Consider the following 17,352-nt stretch of genomic DNA (forward strand, 5'->3'; position numbering starts at 1 on the left):
ATCCTTGGGATCACTCACATAAACCTCCTCTGGACCCCCTCCAACACCAGCGCATCCTTCGTGAGATATTGGGCCCAAAACTGCTCACAATGTTCCATATGTGGTCTGACCAGTGTCCTATAAAGCCTCAGCAGGGTTATTCAGGATCAGAAACAAGGTTAGCTTCAGACCACCAGCTGAATGTAGCCTGTTTATCACCCATTAAGATATTTTGCCTTGGTGTTTAATTTTTCTGGGGGGAAAAAAAGCAGCTTCATTTGTTCCATGTTCAAACTACTTTTGAAGATGGTAAACATGTCAAAAATGAATTGAACCACAAATTTATTTTCAGGAGACATTTCCATATATTCTGGGAAATGATTTATTCCGGCTGACATTGACACAATAATTAATGTTGATCCAAAACTTGCTTTTGAAATTTTATAAAATACAACCTATGTTTTTCAAAACACAATTATTTGCAAGTAAATTTGTCACTTAAAATGCCTCAAGAAAATTAGGTGCAGTTTATTTCTCTATATTTAATTTCTGCTCATGAAAATTGCAATTTTTTGAAAAGGAAATAACTATCCGCCTCACAATTACATGTAAACCATATATACTAAAACCATGCGTGCAATTCTGGCACTTTCAACCCATCACCTAAAATTGGATGATTTGACAACATCAATTAAGCTCCACAGGAAGAAAAATACATCACACTTCTGGCCTCATTAAATGCCCAGTCCACTGTTAAAATATGTTGGTGAAATTCTTCAAACAAATAAATATCTTACATTGGCTTGAATGATAACATTGTATCGCGTCTTATCTTCATAATTTAGCCTTCTCCTTAAGACCACAGCTCCTGTTAATGAGAGTGGAATGTCAAATGTCCTACCAGATTCCTATGAATAGAAAAAGAGAAGTTCAAGATTTCGTGCTACCCTGTCAAATGTTATTCAAGTGCATAAACAGCAAATTGATCCAATATTTAGTACCAAGACATCTTTCAGACATGATTCCCTTGCTTCATGGCATCAGATAATTAAAATAGTATATTTTGCTAGCATTACTTTATTAATAGCACAATTAATTCTGAAATACAACATTCCACTAACGGAGTCAAAAGTATCATGTTCATTAACTTTTGGCATGGTTTGAATGAAAACTACCTTGTAAAAAAAAACAGGCATTTATCACACTTGACCAGTCAATTGTTTACAATAAACAACAATATTTAAAACCAAGGTTAATTAACCTGCCACGTTGTGAAAACAGTTGGGTTTACTTTTTCATGTATTACTATTCCAAAAGGATTGCAGCTGAAAGCATTAAATAATTTCAAACTATAGCCAAATGTAAAAGAATTTTGTTGAAATTACGTCTTTGGCAGTGGGATTTAAATGAAATATAATTAAATGCATTTTAATTGCATTTTTTGTTCAAGCTCACAAAACAAAAAGGCAACAGCTGGACAATGTCTGCAGCACTTCTCTTTGCCAAGAAATTTATTTTCTGAGATTTAATTTAAAAATATCATTTGAACAGACTGTTCAAAATGAGCTCCAGCATTACCTTCAGGTTATTCCCGCACCCCCCCACCCCCCCACCACCCCTCACCCCACCATGAGCAGCCAGCCATTGTAGTTTAGCAGAAAGCACATTTTCATGGCAGTCAAAGTGAAAGAAAAAAAATCCTTGGAAATTCCAGTCCATGGGTAGGTCTAGACCATGAATCTTGATCATCATCTTCGATAACATGAGTCAGATATTTAAAAAAAGACTTTTGGTGGAGACGATGAGGGCAATAGAACATAGAACATAGGAAGTAGGAACAGGAATAGGCCAAAAATGGCCCATCAAGCCTGCTCTGCCATTCAATAAGATCATGGTTGATCTAATTTATGACCTAACTCCACCTACCTGCCTTCTCCCCATATCCCCTAATTCCTATGAGCGCATGACTACACAGTAGAGAGTGTCCAATTGGTTAGCTAAGCCTGTGCCTGCTCCGTTGAAATTAATTAAAGCCTCTTCTCTCTACGTTCCCTTCAATATTTTAATTTTTAAAAAATTTAGACACACAACACAGCAACAGGCCCATGCAATGCAAATGAACCTACAACCCCTGTACACTTTGAAGGGTGGGAGAAACTAGAGCACTTTGAGAAAACCCACATAGACAAAGGAAGAAGGTGCAAACTCCGTGCAGACAGCGTCGAATTGCGCTAACCAATATGCTAACCGCTGACCGCTCAACCGAGCTTCCGATGCCCTGAACGCGGATTTACCAGCCAGTTCCGCCCATTTTAGCACCCGACACTCCGAATGCGGACTTACCATCCAGTCTCAGCCACCAGCTCACCCATCGAGCTCCCAACCCCCCGAACAATGCAAACGGAGAATTCATTTACACTTTTGTGATAGAATCTGTTTTCATCTGCCTTTCTAGCAGTAAAGTCCAGATCATAACCGTGCTTAAACCTGTGCCTCATCTCCCCCTTAATTCTTCTGCTATTTTTCTAAAACAGGAGTGGTCAAACTTCATTAATTTAAGAGCCACATATGATAAATTTCAGATTTTGAGAGCTGCAAAGCATGAAAAAATATTACATACTTGTTTTTACCTTTACATGCACATTGTGTTACAAAAATGTTATATAACTATTAAGAAATACATGTACATTATAATATTTATTCATGTATGCAGTTTTTAAACTGCTACTTTGTTATTAGTTCCAATAATAAAAAAAGTACTCATGAATTTTGTGGAATAATTTTTAGGATAAAGTTTGGGAGGTCAACTATTACATACATACTAATTTTGACGGTGGTAAATAGCCGCATTGTTCGGGGGGTTGGGAGCTCGATGGGTGAGCTGGTGGCTGAGACTGGATGGTAAGTCCGCATTCGGAGTGTCGGGTGCTAAAATGGGCGGAACTGGCTGGTAAGTCCGCGTTCAGGGCATCGGAAGCTCGGTTGAGCGGTCAGAGCCTAGGCGAGAGTCTGCAGCCGGGGGAGGTCAGGAGCTTGGATGGGTGGACCACCAGGGCCTAGGCAAGAATCCTCAGTTAGGTTGGAGGAAGCTTGGATGTCTGGGAAGCCGGGCCCAGGGGAACTTGGATGGGAAGGTGGCCGGGGCCTATTTGAGAGTCCACAGTCAGGGTGTCATGAGCTCGGATGGGAGGGAGGCCAGAGCATCGGGAGCTTGGATGGGCAGGATGAGCATCCTGGAATTACTTTAGAAGCCACTGGTCAAGGTTTTGGGTTAGGTCCTGTTATCCTATCTGGGTGAAGGGTCCCAACTCAAAACATTGATGGATCATTTCAATGCATGGATGCTACATGACTGGCTGAGGTTTTCCTCCTTTGCACTGTTTGCTCAAGGTTCCAGCAAACTGTAGATTTCATGTTCCTCTGTTATTCCACCAAGGAGGTTGTACAGTAATCCGAGTGGAGAATCTGAAACATGACTCTACGGAACAGAAGATTGAAGAGAAGATCTGATAGCCACGATTAAATCCATATTTTGCAAAGGTATTGATTTAGGTCAACTATTTCCAATGATGGGATGGTCAATAGTGAGAGAACATAGACGTAGAACAGGGTGGCCAAACCACAGTTTTCAAGCCACATGCAGCTATTTGACATATAATATGCAGCTCGCTGAAACATGTTGGCTGAGATGAGAATCGTACAAGTTGGTGCTCACAATAGTAGTTCAATAGTAGTTTAAGTGGGCATAGCTTGTGAATGAAAATATTTGGTGTATATTCTGTATATACACAAGTAATAGTCGATACCATGTAAAAGTCAAAATCCCTATTTTTGGCCATGGGCACCTGCCCATCCAAGCTCCCGTTGCCCCCACTGGCATCTCTAGCTGCCTGCCCTCCAGACCTCCCATCGCCTCAACTGCGGACACTCGCTTAGGATGTAGACTCCATGGGGCTACCCTGGATTAGACTACACCTTCCTCACTACTAAATGAACATCAGTGGCTACGCTGCTCCCTCACAAACTCTCGTCCAACACTGATGCTAAGCCTCTACAAAGCCAAAGATGTGAATATTTTCAGCATTAAGGTGCAGCTGCTCTCATTCTAAATGCACCCCCCCCCCCCAAACTCGGCCATTAACTGTGGGAACATTTATTTCACCTCAAAAAATAGCTTTAGCTTTGGAGCAAATCCAGAACATGTATATTTGACCTCCATGCTCGAGGAATAATTTATTTGGAGATATTTACCCATAGACGCTACTGTTCAAACAAAAATGTTAGCAATCAGAAATAAAAACCAAAAATGCTGGAAATAACAACCAGGGAAGGCAGCATCTGTGCGGTGAGAAACTGAATTGACAATTCAAGGCAATGAAACGTTAACTCAGATATTTAATTTCACCTGCTCAGATTCTAGTCCCCACAGGGAAACCATATTCCTGATGTTTGATACTTACTGGATCATTTGGATTTTGTTGAATAACATATTCAACCTGTCCATTGGGGCCATCATCTATGTCAGTCGCTCCATTTCTTCCAGAGAAGCCAGTAAAAATGGTCGTCCCAACTGGTGTCAACTGCAGATATAAAAGGTGAATAACATTAGAATACCCAGAAATATGTTCAAATTTACAGTCACATATTTAGAAGGCCCTCCGAGCACAAAACCCGCACAGCCCAATTAACCTATGTTTTGGAGGGCGGGGAGGGGGGGGTGGGGAACTGGAGCACCTGGGGAAAACCCTTGAAGGGAGAGGACATAAACTCCTTACAGAAAGCGCTGGATACAAACCCAGGCCGCTGGTGGTCTCAGATAGCTGCAGTTATATCTGGCACAGTGCGAGGAGTTATCTCCTGAGTGTGGTGTGGCAAGTCAACTCTTACAGCTGTACAATGCAGAAGAGCAGGAGTCCGTCAGCTACCACATACCCAATGTACACCTGCAAACAATTTCTGATAAGGGAGACTCTGAACCAAAAGTATCTGGAGGTTATAACAATCCATGAACCCATTGAAAATGATTAAACATGTCGGAACCTGGAGATACATCATACCTCGAGCCTATCCTGAATGGACTGAGGATCTGGCAGAGATAGATTGGAATCACAAGGTGGTAGGTGAGTTACTTATTCAACGACAAGGAGCATTCAAAGAGGGGAAAAGTGAAAGCATCAAACAAACATATATCCCAGAGAGGGAAAGGTAAAGTACCAGAACCTGAATTCCTTGGATAATTAAAGATCCGAGCTTACAATGTGATAAGGAAAGTTATGAAAATTGTAAGCTCCAATGCAGGAATGTTTAAATCAGAATGAAGAAAGAACAGCGATAGATTAAAAAAGGGAATAAAAGGAACAAAGAGCATGGAAGACCTCGATATTCAATGTGCGGGCAAACCAGAAAAGATCTCGATCATGGAGTTTTTTAAAAATAAAAATGTTTACTGATGGTTCTGCAGCAATCTCAGCAAGTTCAGGACTTCCTATGGATTTCACTGCTTTCAGAAACACTTAAAACTATTCAAAAAGGGATTTAATGAAAATTTAACAAAAGGTTAAAAAATGCTTGGGTAGTCTTCTCTTTAGTTCCACCAACATGATATCTGATGAGTGTGCAAAAATTTGAATTGTCCATTCTCGGTGTGATAGAATTTTCCTCTTTTATCCCCCCAACTGACAGGCGAGACGTGAGAAATTGAACGTGCCAGCTCTAATGTCCAGAAAGACTCATCTGAGTTTCTCTCTTGGCCACTTATGAGCCAGCTGTGAATTACCAGCAATTTTATTATGAAAGCAATATTTTAGACACTGTATGTATCTCTGACTATACCCATTACACTGTTTTATAAAGGATATCAAAATATTTGCAAGCATGATCTAATTTAAATCTCTGTATATAGCCATAACACTTACTTATAAGGGAATTAAAAACCCTAACCCTAGTCCTGTCTAATTTCCACTCTTCCCTTATAATAAAAGACACTACACTTGGTGAATGCCCCAAGGATCCAGATGAGCGATCTCTGGCACAGGGAATCTTTGGAATGGTTGAATGCAAGCCCAGGATTTCCTTCCCATTAATGTTTCAGTTAGTGTAAGATCCAGCTTAGTTAACTAATTGGGAACAGTAAGACTCAGGAGGCCATGCAAATGTCGTTCAATATCTTTGTATTTCTGGCTTTGATCCAGGCACTGGAGCATTTTAGAGGTCAACCTGTGGAATGAAGGCACACCTGGCATCGGTAGCTAAACATTACAAAGGCTGTCGACCTCAGATTTCATCTAATAGGCACTGTCAGACCTAAAGAAATCCACAGGGAAGCTATCGATATTTGAGTGTATGTATTATGACTGGGCATGAAAAAAAAGTCTATCTTGACAAATGGCCCACCCCTAAATTGCTTGTCCAAAAGAAAATTTAGGAGGAATTTAACAAGTATGCCACTGCCAGGAAAATGGCCCACGGAAACTGTCACTGACATGTCGAAATGCTGAAAAGACGCAATCCTAAAAGGAATGCAAGTTACAGTGTGAAGCTCGTGGACACCAATGCTCCCAAGAATGCAGCGGGACAGTGCTTGTAAGTAAAACCTGTGACAATAATGCCAGTCCTCTTCAAACATGCTATGGGTCCTCCCTGACATTTTCCGAGCTCCACATGTTTCAACTCTGAATCCTGCTACCTGTAGGACGTCAAATCCATCAGGCTCAGCAAAAAGCTGCCAGCTGACACCATAATAAAGAAATGCTCACTTTCGCACTCCTGGAGCTGGTAACTTTGGAAATGATGAATAAGCATGGAGTGTGACAAAACCAGAACATGCTCTCTTGGGGATGACTAGTGCAATAATACAGATTTATAATGATTTGCTGACCATCGCCATTCAATATGATCATGGTTGATCAGTACCCGGTTCCTGCTTTCTCCCATACCCCCTGATCCCTTTAGCCACCCATCTAACCTACTCTTAAATTGACAAGGAACCGGCCTCAACTGCCTCCTGTGGTACAGATCCATCACCCTCTGAGAGAAGAAAGTTTTCCTCATCTCAGTCCTAAAATAAACTTTTCCCTTATCCTTAAACTGTGACCCCTGGTTCTGGTTTTTCCCAGCATTGTAAACAACCTACCTGCATCTAGTTTGTCTAATCCCTTAAGAATTTTATATGTTTCTATAAGATCCCCCCCCCCCCCTTCAATCTTCTAAATTCCAGAGAATACAAGCCTAGTCTACATTGAGGGCAGCTCCGGATTTAGCCAAGGGGCAAAAATCATGGGCTTTTGGATGCACAAGGAAGAGCATCAATGAAGCTGGTGACTCAGTGTGCTGCAGTGCTCGGGGTGGCAGCTCTCACCGGCCCACTTGCAGGATCAATGCTTTGACTGATGACAGCCCAATGCATCTCTTGCTCTTCAATACACCAGCCCTGAACTCACAGCCAGCAGCCGCCTGCCACTTGCCAATAGAAAAAGGTCACCGTTAACATTGTGCAACATCCAGAGGTTCAGCCCTGTGGCAGGACCTTCCATAATGTAGCGCTCCCGCATTGGGGGGTTGTGCATGTCAGGGTTAAAAAAAAGTCTTCCACAAGAAAATCCTGAAATGCTCTCACCTAACCGTTTGCTGAGCCAGCCGTTAAACTGTCAGAAACAGGCTTTTTTTTTTCTCTCTCTCTCTCTCTGACATTTGCAAACCGTCAACATCAATCTGAACGCTCTTGAGGCAGACCTTCTGTTGTGCTCAGCTACAGCTCTGCAAAGTTCACCACTGGCACAGGCTTAAGTCACCAATAGCACCTTCTGCTACAGTATCCGCCCTGTTCTCTGGTGGATGTACAACTTATTCAGCAATTAAGGTAGAAATCAGCCTGTGAATGAAATGTCTTTGACCTGTTTAAACCTGCACAGCATCCTCAGTGAAATCAATAGGAAGAAATAGTTGCTGGAAAGCCGAGCACCCTTCTCCTGTGCTATTGTCATTCAACGAGAGTAATTAATTGCTTTACATCAAGCCAACGTGCCTTGGTGCTTTAAATTCTCAAAAATACTTTGCGCAATCTTACGATTTTAGCATTAACTCCTTTTTGAAGTAGGCTGAGTGTTTGTGAATGAATTCAATGTCATTAATAGTGAGAGGATGGAGGTTGATGCACCATCGATAACTCCAAAAGACGGAAGTTGAACAAACTGATAGAGTTTTGTTAGCTTTAGAACAAAAGCTCATCCATGCTGCTCAACTGTTCTGCCACTGGGAAGGGGGCTGTGAAACATTCTGGGGCCCGTGGGAGGAGCCACAGGCACTGTCGGCTAATGGGTGTGCCCAAACAGACAAATATATATACATACAGTGGCTTACATAGGGAGGGAGCTTGTGAGGTTCCAGGACATGCTGATGTGCTTGTGGTTGGCGACTTGATCCAACAGACCCAACTGGTCCTGCTGCATCAAGAACAGACCACCAGATATTAAATAAAATTACAGAAAACAATATACCAAAGAATCCAGAGATCTTCCTCCTAAGTAACATAAAAAACAAAGCATTTGGAATTGATTTGGATGGTGCACAAAAAAGATTTGTTAAGATAGCTCTAGCCGTAGCAAAAAAAATGTATTATGTCAACCTGGAAATTGGAAGATAATTTGAAAATTCAACAATGGTATATAGAAATGAATAAATGTATTCCATTAGAAAAAATAACATATAGTTTAAGAAATAATATTGAAATATTTGAACAAATATGGGAGCCTTACATGAAACACAATAGAGAAAACATTCACTACCTAAATTAACGAAAGGAGAAGGAAATGAAAAGAATTGACTCAGTGGAATTTCTTGTTTATTTTTATTGAATGACAACATTGTTTGACTGGTTTAATGTATCCTAGATTTTGTACTTTAAATGGACGGTGGGGGGGGAGGTAGGGAGGGTGGGATGGGAGGAGGGAGTGGGGGGGGGGGGGGATAAAATGGCACTGTATATATTTGAAAAGGAAAAAGTATGTATCATGGTCAATGTGGTTTATGGTGTGAAAAAGAAAAAAAATTAAAAAAAAGAACAGACCACCAGCAACTCATATTTACCCATTAAAACCAATGCAATTTTTTTTTGAAAATACTTCAATATCATTAAAATATTGAGATTAATATTTAGAGAAATTAAACCACTTTAAAAATACAACCTAGCTCCTCTCTATTCAAAATAGAGGATAGATCTGGTCCACGTTACAAGAATTGGCACTCCACTGGAAGAGCTGAGGAATTTCACAGTGAAGAACAGTGGTTTGGAAGTTCAGGACTTGCCGATATTTTCATGTGCATGTCAGAATTTAGTATTCACCTGTATTTGACTCCCTAGAAGGTCCACTTTCCCCACCAAGACAGACCAATTGGAGATTTTGGAACTGTGCAAGATAAATCTGTGCTGTTTTATCCTGAGGATTTTCTTGCAGCAAAGCACCTATTGTGTAATTGGTTCTCACAAAGATGTAAACTGTAAGGTTTGTACAGCAAGCATACATACTGATTACGATTAAAGTAGCAGAGGGCAGCGGGATCAAATGCAGAATACTGGCAAAATTGCTGCCATCAAAATGTTCAAAGAAAAGCAGTTAAATCATCCAACACTCCCTTTCCATTTATTGGGGGAATCACATCAGATTTCCCTCAATGAAATTATATCACAGATATAAGTTTATTCATTAATTCAACGGTACAAAATGATGCAGTGCTTCCTGAATCAAGAAATGTACAAGTCTTCAGTATGAAGTTTCCTCGGTTAGCTTTAACCTAAACAGGATCTATCGAGAGAGCTTTGCTACCTGCCCCAGTAAGACTGTTTGAACCGGAGTTGAAGCGTACTCTTTGACTGTGTCTTTAGTCTTGCATTCAGATTGTTTGACATCCTTCTCAACTTTACTTTGTTGAATATGCAGTAACTTGGGATGTTTTAAACTGCATATATCACAACTAAGTTGCTTGTTTTGCTGATGTGTCCTTTAAACAAGCAACCAAAACATATTTATAAAGGTTAATTTCTTGTCATATGACTTTTTCTCCACTCGTGAACATTTTTCTAAAGCTTGCTTATCTTTGTAATACAAACAGCTTTCCTGAGCAGTCTGACGTTCTCTTTCCATTGTTTCCTTGTTCTTTCTTGGGCTTGTATCTGACACATCAGTAATAAAGGTCATTCCCTTTGGTTTCTGTTCAAATTATGATTTAGACTTCTTTACATCCTTAGGAACTATTGAAGTATTCTTAATGTTTCCAAATACTGGTACGGTGTTAACATATACATGCCATTCCAAAAATTGTACAACATTATTAAAAGTGACGTCCCTTCTGGAAATCATTTTAAGCTCTGCAAGTTTGGTTCTCCATAAATCCTTCCAGCTTATAATGTAATTTGTTGATAATAATTGATCGATTAGCAAGCAAGTTCAGCTCTTGTAAATAAACACAACTTCCCATTATGTTACAACATCCTCTCAGAAAGAGCGCACATGCTTGCAAAACCTTTCCGTCCTCTGATTTTATTGCTGGCCAAGAAAGAATCTTCTCTATGTGGGCCCTCACGATTTTATGTTTATCGCCATAATGATGACTCAATAAATCTTTTGCCCTTTTAAACCCTTGGTCTGGATCCATATATTGGCAAATTTTGACTAATTCCTTTACCTGTCCTCCAGTATACTGCTCCAGGTAATACAGATGATCTTTGGCGTTTTTTAGTATTACTTTCAATCTGATGTTCAAAGGAATTTGTGAACGTCAGATATTGTAATGGAGCTGGGTGAACTTGAACTGGTGGGATATTGTGAGCAGCAGCATGTGTGAATAATTCCATGTTTCCTTTGGAAGGCAGCACTGCAGTGTGATTGCATTTCCCAAACAGCTCAGCTACATTTTGCGCATGTGAAATGAAGCCGACTGTGGCAACTGCAGCTGGCGCAATTTGGCCATCAGTAGTCTCAGAACATTCCACATGAAAAATTCAACTTTATTATCGTCTGACTGTTCACATGTAACCTGGTGATACAGCGTTTCTCCAGATCACAGTGCACACGCATACATAATTACATGTAGACATAAGGAGAGCTCTAAAGGATGTTACAGCTGAAGGGTGGTAGTAGGGATGAGCTCCCACTGCTACCCAGTGTATCACAAACAGCCTCTGTCAACCAAGTCCAACTCCTGGCCTTCACGTGTGGCATAGTTCTTATGCCCGGCGGAGCTGTTCTCACTGACAGGAGAATGAGACAAAGGTGGGCCATTGGTGCCTTGAAACTAGTTGTTCTGGGCAGATGGGGCTCATTAACCACAGATGGTAACTCATTGAGGAGAGGGAAAACTCCAATTTCAAACCTTCATGGCCTTGTGGTTATACACACTCATGGGAAAGGATTTGGGAGTAAACCCCGAAGAAAAATCTGGAGTTGGACTCTCGAAGGCAGCTGACTATTGTACCCAGCACCAGCTTGGCAAATCTGGCACTGCTGCTGGCACCAAACTCTTTGTGAAAAATGGCTGGAGATGTTTAAACTAGCACCATTCTGTGAAGGGTGATGGAATGCAAAATATGTAAATTAGAGCTTGAAAATAGTTAGCCACCAGTTAGTGGGCCCCTTTCTTATCAGAAGCCTCAAGGATAACGGAATCTGGTTTAAACTGGCAAGATGACCTAGGGTATCCAATAGTAACCATTGCGCTTGCTTAATTAAGACATGAATATTAACTTAGACGCCCCCAACGATAAGACTGCCTGATTAACATAACATGCGATGTATGATGAGGGAGGGATTGTGTGGTATCTGCAGGGATGGGAGTAAAAAGTGGAAGATTGTAAAGTATTGAAGTCCCGATTGGCAGGTGTGGTGATGTTGAGCGCGGGACTGGACAAAGAGTGATGATTCTGGACCTCCGGTGTGTCTTGGGACTAAAAGATACCCCGGCTCTGCAGACCCGAAATAAAGCTAAAACTGTTCTCCAAGACTTTGTCTCCAGAGTAGTGATTGTGAACACTTAATATTTCACAAGCTTGGGGGATCGTCCGGGATCGCAACTCCCACCGCTTGGCGACTGGCTATCGAAGGACGAGAAGGTGCACCCCGCTGATTTCAGTGTCTCAGATTTCATTGCTTACCATCAGCGGTTTGAGCGAGTGATATCCGGTGGAGACTCTGGAGAACAAGGGGGAACTCCGGTAGGAGGAGTGGTTCAGTCGGGAGACTCTCATGCACGAGACCCGGGTAAGAAAATTGACTATTAAGTATTAATTGGGCGATTGGGAGAGTCTGTCAGGAGTTTGTGATCTGACAGGTAGGAAAATGGGTAATCAGTGTACCAGAACTGATGAGTCTCGGGAGAAGAAGGGACCCCAGAATGAGGGTCCCGGAACTGACATACCGCCAGATAGTCCGTTGGGGCAGATGTTAGGGAACAGACCAGTGAAAGGGTCGGGAAAAGACCTGTAAAAGGGTCGGGTTGGAGACCAAGAAATGTCTTCGGGGAGATTTCAGGGAACTTGGCGGTCCGGGACCCTGATTGAATAAGAGCCCAGGGAGCTCAGTGAAGAGTTCAAGGAACTAGTCCAGTTAGGGACCATTTGTGTGTGTGTGTGTGTGTGTGTGTGTGTGTGTGTGTGTGTGTGTGTGTGTGTGTGTGTGTGTGTGTGTGTGTGTGTGTGTGTGTGTGTGTGTGTGTGTGTGCTCGGGGAGCTCAGGTTTTGAGTACAATGGGGAATTGTGTAGGCACAACTATCTGGAGGATGAAAATATAATTCGAAAAGTTTTTGAGACATTAAATAAAAGAATAGGGAGAGAAGGCTGACCGTCAGGGGGTACTTGGGATGTTGAATTCATTAAAGAGGACATTGGAAAGTGGCGCCTGTTAGCACAAGAAAGAAAAGAGATAGGCTTGCAGGTTCCCAAATTAATGCTGTAAAACTGGCAGAAGGGGGGGGACAGTAAACCTATGGATATCCTCCAGAAAGAATGTGCACATAGAAAGGAGCAGGACAGGAAAAATCAGGAAAGGAATAAAGCAAAGGGTAGGCAGGGGAAGCCTCCTGTACAGGAGGATAAACAAAGACTACGTAGTCAAATGGAAGTCCTAAGGCTGATGGAGGAGGGAGAGACGAATGACCCCGAGTACTCCTCGGGGACCACCTAAGGACCACCACTAGCATATCATCTGCCTTTATCTAGACCCCTAGCAGCGGTCCCCTCTGTGCCAGCAGTACCCGAAGTATTTTTGGATCCTTTTAGTGCTCAAACCCTGAACCATGATAAATCATCCGGCCACTGTAATAAAGAAGTTAAGATTTAAAGAAAGTCTGTGGAAAATTCTAGAAGCTTTTGTTAAAACACGTTTGTCTGCATTTGCACAGTTTAAAAATTAAGCTGTTCTCAGTGAGGACAGAGAACGCTCAGCAGAAAAACATAAGATATCGCTCTACCAGCCAGGCAAATTGGCAGGAAGCCCAGAAGAAGAGATAATGCAGCCAGTGTGTGCAGACTACTACAGAGCACAGAACAAAGACAGCCAGGAATACTCTTAAAGGGGCCACGCAAGATACCAATTTGTTGGCAGTTTAAAGTTGAGCACATATCCATGATAAAGATGTGATTTCTTAACTTAATGAGGCAGCAGATAAAGTTGCTAAAATATCTAAAAGGTTGTCAGCATTGGAACCCCAAAGATTTAGTTCAACATGAGTCCTCCTCAATGAGCCTTATACCTTCCATCCAGGAGATTAGACTCCACCAGAGGGATGCCTCTGATGGAGAAATTGAGTGATGGAAATGTTCCAGTTGTTATTATGTTGATGTACTTGAGTTTTGGGAACCCCAGGAGGCAGGGTGTTATTATTATGGGAAAGTGGGACATTTCAAACAGGAATGTCCTGAATTAAAGAGGGAAATGGATGTTATCCCTCTGAAGACTTTTGGGGAGGATTAGTGGGATCAGGTGTTTCTTCCAGGTGGGACCCAACCAAGCGGATGCTGTTTTTCTGGTGGACACAACCAAATAGCACCTCAAAGGAATGTTGGATTGTCCCCTTATAAGATGCTATTCAGACTGCCATTATTGGGAAGAGAAGGGGTATTGCCTACTGTAGAAGTCACTGACAAATTTCTAAGGAACTATGTATTGGCGCTCACTTCTTTTTTTGTTCTTAGGAAAAAGGGTCTGATGGCTCAGACACCTCCGCTCAAATTTGCCATTCACAAAATACAACCAGATGATTGGGTTCTGGTTAAGATGTGGAAGGACACCAAGCTTCATCCAAGTTGGGAGGGACCATTTCTAACCCTCCTGACCACTGAGACATTGATAAGAACTGCAGAAAAAGGTGGACACATCACACCAGAGTGAAAGGACCGGTGAGGACCCCTGCTGAGCCGCCAACTTTGCACAAACATCCCACCGAAAACCTGCTCAAGATCCAGTTGAAAAGACATTGATGGTCATTAGACCAGGACTTTGAATAGTTTGTGAAACATAAATTAAATATCTATGTACAACCCTCCTCCTTCGGTAGAAAGAAACATGAGATGGTGGTGGATATGCTGAATAGAGTTGGTAAGCAGGAACCAGGGTTGGGCTGATGGGATTCATACCCCAGTAAGGAGAGGATTGGAACCCATCATCAAGCCCTCAGAGTCAGTAAAGTTCACCATTACCATTCTTGAGAGTTCTAAACCGCAGGTTTGATGCTTGTAGTTTAATAAAATGTGGAAGGATCGAGAGTCAGAGATGATATAGTGTTCAGGAGAAATATATGTCTTAATAGATACTGCCCCTATTGGAGTGATGTATGGTTGACTACCCAGAAAAACCTACTCGAAAGAGGTAAATGGGAAAAATTTGGATTGGGGATAAACATCAGTGGAAAGGACCTGTTGGCGTGTTGTTTTAGAATAATCGTAGAAGGATCAAAGACTAATCAAACTGATAGTACCTTCACAATAATGCCCACGATAAAACCCTATACTTTATCCAATGATCTGAAAATAGTACAGATAGTAGAGGTAGAGGACCTTAGACAAATGATTGAGATTGAGACAGGATATGGGGATATAAATGGCTGGGTAGAACGGGTAAAATATACGGTGAAGAGTTTAAACAAGAGCAATTGCTATGCATGCGCTTCTGGACGTCCGATAGCACAGATGGTTCCACCTCCGTTGGGGTGGGATAAAGACAGACAAGAAATGAGATGCATGATGGCTTTGTATCAGGATAGAGAGGCCTGGGGTAACCAGCCATGTACATCTCTGTCCTTGATGTTCCCTCCTCTGAAGAGGAAGGATGTCCGGATTCTGCCTGCATTCTGGGCTGTGTCAGGAATTTGAACAGCCTGCATTTCAAGACAAGGAAGACAGTTCACAAAGGACCTAGGAAAGCTACAACTATGCACAAAGGTACAAGACATGACAGAGGAGAGCGGAGGGAACCACTCAGCCTTGAATGTACCTCGAACGGATCTATGGTGGTTCTGTGGAGGCAGAATCCTTGGACCAATTCTTCCTCTCAATTGGAAAAACACCTGTGCAATCATTCAATTGGCCATATCTTCACCTTGGCATTTGAACGGGAGAAGGTAATAGGGATAAAGAAAAGTAAGAAGGAGTTCCTTGGGACGTTTTTCAATAACCAAATTCATATTGATTCAATTGGGGTGCCAAGGGGAGTACTTGAATGAATTTTAGGCACGCAATCAGACAGCAGCAGGGTTTTCATCTAGTTTAATCAAAGATACATGGTAAAAAGAAAAAGGATGGATTGTGAAAAATGGCTGGAGATGATTAAACTAGCACAATTCTGTGAAGGGTGATGGAATGCAAAATATGCTTGAAAATAGTTAGCCACCAGCTAGTGGGCCCTTTCCCATCAGAAGCCTCAAGGATAACGGAATCTGGTTTAAACTGGCAAGATGACCTAGGGTATCCAATAGTAACCATTGTGCTTGCTTAATGAAGGCATGAATATTAACTTAGACGCCCCCAACTATAAGACTCCCTGATTAACATAACATGCGATGTATGACGAGGGAGGGATTGTGTGGTATCTGCAGGGATGGGAGTAGAAAGTGGAAGATTGTAAAGTATTGAAGTCCCGATTGGAAGGAACCATAAGGAGGTATAGTGAAGTTGAGCATGGGACAGTACAAAAGAGTGATGATTCTGGACCTCCAGTGCGTCTTGGGACTAAGAGACACCCGGCTCTGCAGACCCGAAATATAGCTGAACCTGTTCTCCAAGACTTTGTCTCCAGAGTAGCGATTGAGAACACTTTATATTTCACACTTTGGACCTGTCATGAGCATGGGGGGAGAGGGGGGGTCCCACTTCCTGGGCAACAGACAAATCTCCATATCAACTCTGCCCCGGTTTGTGCACTGATGAGGCTATTCACTTTATAGTTTAGGACAAACATGGGAAGCAGCAGTTACCAGTTATAACCTTACACATGCAGCAACTTTGGTAGAGCCTGCCATTCCAGGATTGGCCTGAATAGCCACAGTCGATGCTGCACAATAAACTAGTGACTACCAGAGGTGCAGTACCCATGGTTGACCATGACTATTGGAGGCCACAAGTAAAGATACAATTAAAATAAATATATGAATATTTTAGGATAATTTACTCCATTACAGGATACTTTCTGCAGGAAGAAGCTATTTCTCAGCAACCTTTTTCTTTCCACTCACGTACCACTTTAAGTAATCCCTATGCCATCGGTGCTCTGTGATTGGTAAAGGATTGCTACAGGTGGTATATGAGTAGGAAGGGAAGGTGAGAATCACTGCTCTAGACCCAATGGTTACTGAAATATTTTGCTTGAGAAAAATTGTCATTGGCCCATTTCCTTTGGAGTTATGAAACCGTGCACATACTGAGTCAATTAGGTACGATTAAAACAGTGGTTTTCAAACGTTTTCTTTCCATTCACATTCCACCGTAAGCAATCCCTTACTAATCACAGAGCACCTATGGCATAGGGATTACTTAAAGTGGTATGCAAGTAGAAAGGAAAATGTTGAGAACCACTGCTCCAGAACCACCTCCTTGGTTCAAAGATATTGTCTACTGAATGAAGACTCCTCTATAATTCTTTGAGCCCTATTTAATCAATGCTCCTGGTAAATAGAAAAAAAGGCAGACCCCAGTGATCTTCTTGGACATTATGACGATCCTCTGTATTGACTTTATTCCCATACCATACAATGATGCAGCCAGACAAGACACTCTCATGTACTCCTGTAAAAAAGTTGTCAAGATGGGAGCTAGTAGCCTTGCCCTCCTGAATGTCCTTAGGAAGTGTAGGCATTGCTTTGTCTTCCTGACTAATGAGGTGTTGCGGGTC

General features: G+C 41.9%; 1 protein-coding gene across 1 annotated transcript in view; it reads right to left on the bottom strand.

The window, feature by feature from the left end:
• pcdh15b (protocadherin-related 15b) overlaps nt 1-17,352 on the bottom strand; it is a 568,726-nt gene that overhangs the window by 536,193 nt on the left and 15,181 nt on the right. The window contains exons 5-6 of the mRNA XM_069899399.1: nt 4,440-4,559; nt 777-887 (exon numbers count right to left, since the gene is read on the bottom strand). Of these exons, the coding sequence (XP_069755500.1) occupies nt 777-887; nt 4,440-4,559 (231 nt within the window). The remainder of the gene's footprint in view (nt 1-776; nt 888-4,439; nt 4,560-17,352) is intronic.

This window comes from Narcine bancroftii, chromosome 10, assembly GCF_036971445.1.
Source record: "Narcine bancroftii isolate sNarBan1 chromosome 10, sNarBan1.hap1, whole genome shotgun sequence".
NCBI classification, from domain to species: domain Eukaryota; kingdom Metazoa; phylum Chordata; class Chondrichthyes; order Torpediniformes; family Narcinidae; genus Narcine; species Narcine bancroftii.